General features: G+C 40.7%; 1 protein-coding gene across 2 annotated transcripts in view; it reads right to left on the reverse strand.

Moving 5' to 3' along the window:
• The window catches only part of ATP9B (ATPase phospholipid transporting 9B (putative)), a 447,238-nt gene that overhangs the window by 163,708 nt on the left and 273,903 nt on the right, over positions 1-9,627 (reverse strand). For both annotated transcript variants that reach the window (XM_019524099.1, XM_019524092.1), the window contains exon 11: positions 2,046-2,122. In XM_019524099.1, the coding sequence (XP_019379644.1) occupies positions 2,046-2,122 (77 nt within the window). The remainder of the gene's footprint in view (positions 1-2,045; positions 2,123-9,627) is intronic.

The raw sequence follows: 9,627 nt of genomic DNA on the forward strand, positions 1-9,627 counted from the left end.
CCCCCCCCAACCTCGGCTGAGTAGCAGTGGGCTATTCCCTGCTGCCACTTGCCCAGCCAGGGCAGGGGGATGGGGCATGGGATGGGGGTGCGACAGCGCTGGGAGCGGGGAGTATGCCCTGCTGCCACTTGCCCAGCTGCAGCAGGGTGGCATAATGCAGGTGTAGCTTGCTCCATGCAAAAGGGGGCAAGCAACAGCAGGGCCTAGCCCCTGCTCCCAGTGCTGCTATACCTGCAGCCTACCCTCCCCTCCACCCCGGTTGGGCAGCTTGTCCCAGGCCCATCCCTAATCTCTCCCACACCTCTTCACTGCCCACCACAACAGACTTACCAGCTGGAGGCAGCTGTGTCCACTGTGGTGAGGACTGTTGCCTCTTTAGTCTATGGCTGAATCTCCGAAGTGGAGGCAAATCTTCAGATCCGATTCAGCAGAATCGAATTGGGACAGTGATTCAAATCTCTGAACTGAATCATTGTCTCTCCGAATCAGCTGAATCCGAATCCAAAGCAAATACTTTTCACTTTGCACAGGCCTATCAGTCATCTCATCACAGAAGGCAATCAGGATGGTTAGACATGACTTGCCCTTGGTGAATCCATGCTGCCTTTTCCTAATCACCTTCTTCTCCTCCAAATGCTTAGAAATGGATTTCTTGAGGATCTGCTCTGTGATTTTTCCAGGTACTGAGGTGAGGCTGACCAATCCATAGTTCCCCAGATCCTCCTTCTTCCCTGTCTTAAAGATGGGCATTATATATTTGCCCTTTTCCAATCATCTGGGACATCTCCCAATCTGCTGTATTTTCTCTGAGACTAAGAAAATTCTAATGTTTTGGAGGAGTCTGGCTGGCTTTCAGGTATTACTTTTTTAGGGCTGAGAACACGACAAACAAAGAGAGAGCATTAATTATATTATGAAAAGTATAGAAGATGAAAAAGTCTTCTTTCCCTGTCTTCCTAATACTAACCTAAAACATTAAGATATATAAAATATTTTAAATAAAATATTCGTGTAAACCAAGAGGGTAATTTTTTATAACAACATTAGCTCATAGACAAACAGGACAGGAATGGACAGAGCTAATATTACAAAATCTACCACAAACTTGTGTTTGAGGAATAAGCATATTCCCTTAAGTATTAGTTTGAAAAGGTGCCCAAGTTGCACATGTAACTCCTAACTTTACATCTCTGGTTGCAGTCTCATGGAATTAGTATTTTATTAGATAAATATTTACCTAACTGTAAGTAACTCATACAATACCATCATAAATTGATATTACTGTCTGTGTCTTAAATTCTGGTACACAACTGCCTTTCCCACACAGAACTCCACTGAATTAGTGATATGACTTGAAGTAAATAGGGTTCCATGCAAAGGAAAGAATTTGCAGGATGAGGGCCTAAGATTTAGGAGGCATATTACCTGTACTCTATTGCATTAGATCAGCGGTTCTCACCCTTTTAGACTCAAGGCACCCCTTGGAAAATGTCAGCTCATAGCTATCACTCATGTTTTTTTGATTGCAGAAAAATAATAGCGCAAGTCTTCTGTTGCAAAGAACTTAGAAACAACATAATGGATCACAACATACTTGACACTATGGATTCCTATTGAGGTTTCTGGGTTTATTTTGTGAATTGTGTGTAGGTGTTCGCAAACCTAACCCTACAAATATTGCTTGGCACACCATGGCATCCTTAAAAGGATTTGATGGCATTCCAGGGTGCTACGGTACTCTGGTTGAGAATCACTGCATAAAACCATTATACCATAATTTCCACCTAGTCATTTGAACATGTATTTCTGAAATAAGATGGCAAATTTATGATACATACAATGGCATCCTATAGACAGGATTCCTTTGCTATACAAAAAAATTAAGCTATCACATATCCTTTGATGCACTGCAGAACATTTTTATATAACACAAAGTTTGTAACCAAACTGTTAGTTTGATAGTCTTGAACTATCACATTCGAGGGAAAAGTATGAAGACAGTAAGACATGTTTAATTAGCTGTTATTCGAGCCATGCCAGCCTACCTTGTTTTTTGGATTGGATGTGTTCATTACACTTCGTGTCTCCTTCCCAGTGTAAATGACAACACCAATTACTGTTCCTAGAAAAATGAAAATGGTTGAAATGAAAGCAAATACACTGCTAAAGAGTAAAATTAACCATTACAAACTTACAATCCTATAAACAAAGACACTTTTTAAGCAAAAATGTTATATAAACCAAAGTCCTTTTAAAGTACACATAGAAGGTAGGACAGGGTGGTACCTTAGACCCCTAGCACACGTTACACATAAGATATGATTAACCAATTCATCACATCTTGTGTTCCCTCCTGGCCATGCATTAATGCAATTAATAGTGTGATAAAACAAGGAATAAACCACAAAGTAATAGACAAAAAATGTGTAATAACATGACTAGTTCCTATCACACCATTAATTGATCATGTGGCCAGGCTGGGGCTCCCACCCGTGGGTGAACCCCCCATGGCTGGGAGCCCTGTCAGGTGATCTGCTCCTGAGACTAATAGCCCCATCAGCTGAATCAGGCTCCCAGATGTAGGGATGTACCATTTGCTTCAGTGGCTGGAAACATCCAGCTGATATGGCTCCCAGCTGCACAACTGTAAGGCATGATGGGATTTGATGCTGGACAATCACACCTCCTGCTATGCATGTGTGGCATGGCAGGAAGAGTGACTGTGAGAATCCCACATCAGATCCCATCAAACCTTCACTTGCATGTCTGCCAGGGGCCTTAGAGTAAGTGAGGCATAAGCTTTTGGAAGCAACAACTGATGCCTGCATCTGACTAAGCAAGTTGTAGCCTACAAAAGCTCATACTTCTTTGAACTAGTTAGTCTCCAAGGTCTTTCTGCCTGACTTCAGACTAAGACAGCTACAGTGCAAACAATAATATCATGCATTTTTTTAAATGTTACTCCCTGTAACAACAACAAAATAAGACATCTGAACAATAATTTGTGAACTATGACACACTGCTTCTAATTTTACCTGATTATTTTTATGTAATCCACAAAAGAAAATGAGCTGGTAATAACTTTTGATTGATATCACAGAGAGTGGTAATAACCTTTCATTAACGTCCTTGAAAATAACAATACCCTTTAAACTGATGCTAATGGATGTAACAACCTACTTTAACATTTAATGGTTAAAAAACTATGTTTGAACTTAAAATCTACACAGCAAAATATTTAAAGTTTTAGCATTAGTGGGAAATAAATTAATTAGATGTTGCTGAAAATATGCAGCACTATACTGAAAATCACAACTAGTTCTGCTGTCATTTATGAACTAGTCAAGGTATAGCTAATCTGAGCTACACAGCAGAATTTCTGCCTTGTATTGCTTAAGTCATCCATTTTTTTGAGTTTCAAGTACATTATAAAGTAAAAACCGGCTAATGGAAGGTGACAAAAACTGATTTCAGCATTGTTGTACGTATTGGTTATCACTTAAGGAAAAAGTTACAATAGTTTCATTAATACAGTTTTTACATTGTGTCTGGTCCAATACCAAACCTTTGTCTGACAAAATTCTTTGGGTAAATGTGATATATTTTATTCGACCAACTAAAAAGTCTCCCTATGCCTGAAGAAGGTGTTTGTGCCCGAAAGCTTGCAAAGAACATTTTTTCCAACTATTTAGTTGGTCTAATAAAAGATATCACATTTACCCAAAGAACCTTGTCTATGTCCTTAGACCAACATGGGTACAACCAATGAACCTTTGTAACTTTTTCAGGGTGATTGCAATTTTTGTGGCTGTTTGTTATGAAATGGATTACATTACCAGGTTTCATTTGAATCTGCCTTAACTTTTTTGAAAATTGAAAAATTTTAAAAAGGCAGAATGCTAATAATGCTCGTCTGGAAGCGCATTACACTTCTCAGCAGGAACTACTTTTGTCTCTCAAACTGCTGAAGATGATAACTATCAAAATAACTTGGTCAGGACTGTGAATAGGGATTGATATCATTATCCTAGCAACATAAAAGAGATAGAAAGAATGAAAGGATAAAGATTCAAGTATTTGGTGATTTATTGGATCTTTCTGTTGGTGACAAAGCTTTCCATCCAATGCTCAGAAAAATCTCACTTGATATTGGAGACTAGTTTAATGTTTTGGTAGATCTCCAGCCCTCTCACTCATATAGCAAAGAGATTACCTTTTGCTGAAAGCTCTCAGTATCATTGATTTTTGTACAGTGTCTGAGTTTACCAAACTTTGTGACTGCCTTCCATAGTTTTGATGTCTCTTGTATGATGGTGCTTAGGGCAAATGAGTCATTCTACCTTCTTGATACTTTTGCCCGTCATCATCATACAAAAGCATAGAGAAGGGACCTCCAGAGGTCATCTAGTTTAACCCCCTGCCTGAGGCAGGATCATCTCCCTTGTGTTGCTGTGGATATAGTTCAGCCTTTTGATGCTTAACAGGACTGAAATGGTCCCTTAGGCCTGCAAGGCCTAAAGATGACTTGGCATAAGTAGGCTAAGAGTGCATTCATGGAGTGATGCTATTGTATGACCTGTTCCCTACAGGGAAAAGGATCTAAGGCAGCTTGTTTTTCTGCACAAGTCTATGATAGAGGTTTGTTAGGAATAAAAGGGTTTGTTATGGTACATTCCACCCATATCTGAAGCAGATGGCTCCTGGTACCAAGGAGAGGGAAAAGAAACAGCAATAAAGGGGAGACAAACCAGGTGGTTGATAAAAACAAGAAAAATTGTCTAATTGGCTATGTGACTAGAGGACAACCTGAACAAAAGAAAGCTATTCCTCTTCCTTTTCCCCACCCTGACAATGCCTGAGAGCTGAAGACATCTGATCTTTCTCTTCAAGGAACCTTGCCTGTTCTGGAAGCCAACTCCCAAGTTGCATATTATTAGGACTGGTAATATACAATTACTTGCTTGCTAAGATCATATTTTGCTAAGATTACTGAAACTGCTATGATTATGTCTATATGCATGCTTGAAGTTAATACTTTGTGGTGCTCAAGAAAACTGATTTATTAAAAAGGTAACTGGGTTTTTGATTGGAGAAAACTGAAATGTGCTTTCAGGCAATATCAATCCTGCTGTTTGCTCCCTCTGCATTTTGGAGGAGAACCAGGGGGTAACATTGCTGCTTTAATATCTGGCCCCAAGGATGTTCATTTCGATACAACTGATTATGATCCTTACTTGGCTGTTTTTAGCAGCTTTGTAGACTTCTAAAGATATTGCTCACCGGAAAAATCAGGAAATTCTAGATACCTGCCACCTATCCAAGGTGCATTAGTGTTTATAGTGCCATACACTTCATTCTACACTCCATGGCAATTGAACCACAGCAAACCGAGAATTTAGTTTTGTTTCATAACATTGTCTGTTCTGAATTATTCTCAAGTGTCCGTTCAACCTTACACAATGCCTCACATCTCTGTCACCTTGATGGTGTTGGTTTATATGGAATTCTGAGAGACTCAATAAAGTTCCACAGTGCATATCTGTGAGGCTCTTAAAGGCCTTTTGGACATCATCAAAATTTGTGATGTTATTTCAAGCGCTGTTCTTTTATGGCGCTGAATGTGACTATTTGGTCTACCCAGGATTTTCTGGGCCTGAACACAGACCACTTTCTTTAAGCTTCATGTTAGCTATTTGTCTCACTGAGGAAAACCCTAGTGGCTTAAAATATTTGCTCTCTTCTTTGCATGTCTAGATCTTCATCAAAAGAAGGGTTAATTACATTTCAGTGCTCTGCTGATTACCTAGACTTGGTCTCCTATCCGTATATTACATTATGACAATTTTTAAGCATCATGCTTCATAGGTATGTCTTCAAGTCAGTTTCCATCATCTAAAATTGTCAGCTAAAAGCATTAGAATTAAAAAAAAAAGGAAAAAAGCTTCCACTTAATTTAAAAACTTCTCAATCGTATGTTTAGTTTTTATAGTAGTTATACTCTCTCTCTTCCTTGAAGCAAAATCTAGAATTTGATCAACATCCCCTTTTCATTTTTCCAATTCATTATGTTTACTTAATTTGAGAGATGCATACATCATTAATATTAGATTAATATGATGGCTGAGCAATGCCACTTGCAAACTTAAATACATTCTAAACATTTTAAGTCATCAAGTCAAGAAAAAGAAACAACAATTAATTATGGTAGGCACAATCTGTCCAGGAAGCAAAGGAAAAAATAGCCAGCAAAGCAACTTACCAGTTTTAAATTATGCTAAGCACAGGTCAATATTACAATGAAAATAGCCCAGAATGAAAGGGCCCAAAAGTTACATGATTGTGACCTCCAACACTAATGGAGAAAACATTTCTTACATATTCTTTTACAGGGTAGCATTAATAATTTAGAAAGGAAGAAATTAATGCTGAGATACATACTACAATGCATAAAGTGAAAATAAGATTTTATCCATCCAGAAAACAATCCATTTTGCACACAATAATGTTCCCCATAAAAAGTTGGTTACAATTATGTAGTACACAAAACTTTCATCCTGTAGGACCCTGAGGCACTTCAGAAGCTTACACACAAAAAATACTCTGCTCTAATTCTTGCAATTTGGAGGTAGTCTTCCTCCTCAATTCCCATCAGCTCATTCTCCAGAGAACGCTCATGAACCAGTCCTTTCCTTCCTCTAGTTTTATGTTTTTAAATCTATTTCCCCCAAGTCCTAGCTGTACAGCAACTGTGTTGAGGAGCATAAATACATTTTTAACTACTACTATTTTAGTCACTAAAACAAGCTCATGCAACCCTGAATACTCATGGGAGTAGAGCCATCAAAGCCATCAAATCTCTCTTTCCAACATGCCTACCTCATGTCTACTACCCTTTTACAGTATAAGTTTTTCAAGAGAAGGGCAGGCCTTACTTTTGGTTGTACCTCAACAGGCAATATGTAGTACTTGAAACAACTTGACAAAAAATCATGAAACATCAGATATGTATGTGCACGAACTAGATAAATACTGAACTTTTAAAGTTTACCACCATATGTCAATTTATTTCTGACCTACAGAGACTCAACAGGTTCTTGAAATTATGGATCTGCTAAGGAAAAGTAATTAGAAATTTTATCACATAGCTTTTAGAACTGGATCTCTTAATGACAGCATGACCATATGTAATAATATAATTAAAAACAAATTCAAGAGCATCAAAAGCATATAGCAAAACTTTAGCAAATAACACTATGATCACTTATTTATATTTAATTATCTACTGTTCTGAACACTTTGTTCACTTTTGTCTTTTGAACTAAGATCTCTGGGGATAACTGTTGAGCAAAAGTTTCACCCTGTGTTTTTCACCTGGCCATCCTCGCACCATCAAGAGCGCAGAGTAATAAGTCCAAAGTCCCTTCTGTTTCTATCGCAGCCTGGGAATTGGGTTGTTCCCTTCCAGCTCTTGAGACCGGGGTGCTCTTCATGGAGGTAGCCACTGACTTGCACTTTTCTATGTTTGGGCCCCTCCACTCAAGTGTCCAGACAGTGTTTGGGGTTGCTGTGTGGGTAAGGGAATTGCCAGGTCATGGAACAGCAGGGATACCCTCCAATTTATGCCCTTTTATTTTAGGAATGCTGCCTTCTCTATAATACTTCCCTAGCCAAAGTCTCACTGTGCTGCAGGCAGGAACTATGCTCATGGGTGAGGGGCAGCCATTTCCTCTATACCAGTGGTTCCCAACCTTTTTTTTTTTTTTTTACCACGGCCCACTGGAAGTGGGACTGGGTGCACGGAGCTGGCTGCCTCCCTCCTGGGGCTCCCCAGCTCCCTGGCTTTAACCCTGGAAGCTCAGTTGTGACCCTAGAAGCTGCTTGCTCAGGCGGACAAATGGGGGTCTGAGTGGGGGGGACTTATGCCATGACTTGGCAGCCAAACCACTGCAGCCTGGTACCAGGCTGCAGCTGAGTGGTTGGGAACCTCTGCTTTATACTCTCTTGCTTCTGCAGGATATGGTCTCACAGGACAACTTTGAGTTTGAAAGAGCACTGCCAGTTTATGATAGGCCTGCAGAGACCATATATTCCTCTGAACTTGAGGATCAAGCTGTCCAACAACCTCACTCCCAAAGACCTGATATTGACTGAAGTGATCATCAATGAGACACCTGCATAGTAGGGACTGGGTTGGCTGACTACGCTCCCATCCCAGACCTGCCATAACCTTCTGCTTTGCAATCCTTGCTGAAGAATCAGCGAAAGCTCTGACCTGTCAGCTCCATTTCCTCTCTCCATCTGAAGGAGGAACAGTATCACTCTGGAATTGTGTGGTGCTTAGGATGGACACTGCCCTGTGCTGTGTGTCCTGTTGATAAGGGAACTGAGGTCCCATGAGCATGGTGCGTGTGAGAAATGAGTTTTCACATTCACTATCTGTTCTTCTTGCCAGCCATGGATGTGTCATTATGATCAGGAGCCGGAAGTTAGGAGCACAGGCCAGAAACTACACCAAGACTCATAATGTTGCTTCCCTGACATCCTCAATCTCCTGAGACCACTTCTCTTCCCTATTCTTATTCTTTACAGTGTTGAGGGGGGCAGGTCTCTGCGAGGTTAGGTACATATGTTTTCCTGCACTGTTACCATGTCTTCGCTGGCTATCAGACTCTCCTCCAATCTCTTTTCTTTCCCTCCCCATGCTCTCTGAGTAAGACACCATCCACTTTTCAATAGCGTGTTCATACAAAGCAATAAAATCCTTTTCTTGTTGTTAATGGCTCATTAGGGTATAAAAATGTGTACACGGGGACTAACTATTGTGTCTCTGCCATAGGAAAAACTTTTCAAAGACAGTCCTCCAAGGGCCAGCAGGAGGAGGAGAGGAGGGGGTTGGGTGCACTTCAGCACTGGGAGGGAAAGGCAGGTGTGAGATATGTAAATGTACTGAATCTGCATGTGCAGTTACTTTCTGTTGACTCTGCTAATGCCAATGCATGTATAGTTTTACTTTATGTTTACAATATACTCTGTGCCTGCCAGGCTGGCAGCATTCTTTCCCAGATTTGTGGCGGGAGTAATTTATTGATGAGTGCCTTAGACAAAAATAACAATGGTCACTGGAGTGGGGGGAAGAGTGGGTCTTGCTATGGATCAGGTGGGGCAGTGGAAGTGCTAGTGTGGAACAAGCTTGGACTTCTTTTTCCTTTGAATTTCTCTTGAAACTTTATAGGTGTAGGGCCAGAATCCTGCAGGGTTAGGGAGACCTAGTTTATCTACGCTTGGATGCAGTCATTCCATCCACCTCCTGCTGCTGTGGAGATGGGTGAGGAGCCTGGCAGGATGGTTGGGGAACAGGGTGTGCAGAGGTTTGGTCTTGGCAAGCTGGTAACATGAAATGCCATCCTTGGACAGAGTGGCATCCAAGACAGGACAGAAGAAACTGCAGTGACATTGTTTGGAACTGAATGGTCTGCTCTGCTATTTGGGACATCAGCATTCTGCCCCTTTGAAGAGGAAAACACCCCTGCTCTTGGGAGCTGACCAAAGCAGCTCTTTGACATGGTGTTTATAGTTTATAGTTTCTAGGGTTGGAAGGGACCTGAGCAGATCATCTAGTCCGACCCC

This window comes from Gavialis gangeticus, unplaced genomic scaffold (assembly GCF_001723915.1).
Source record: "Gavialis gangeticus isolate Ggan-Ray unplaced genomic scaffold, GavGan_comp1, whole genome shotgun sequence".
NCBI classification, from domain to species: domain Eukaryota; kingdom Metazoa; phylum Chordata; order Crocodylia; family Gavialidae; genus Gavialis; species Gavialis gangeticus.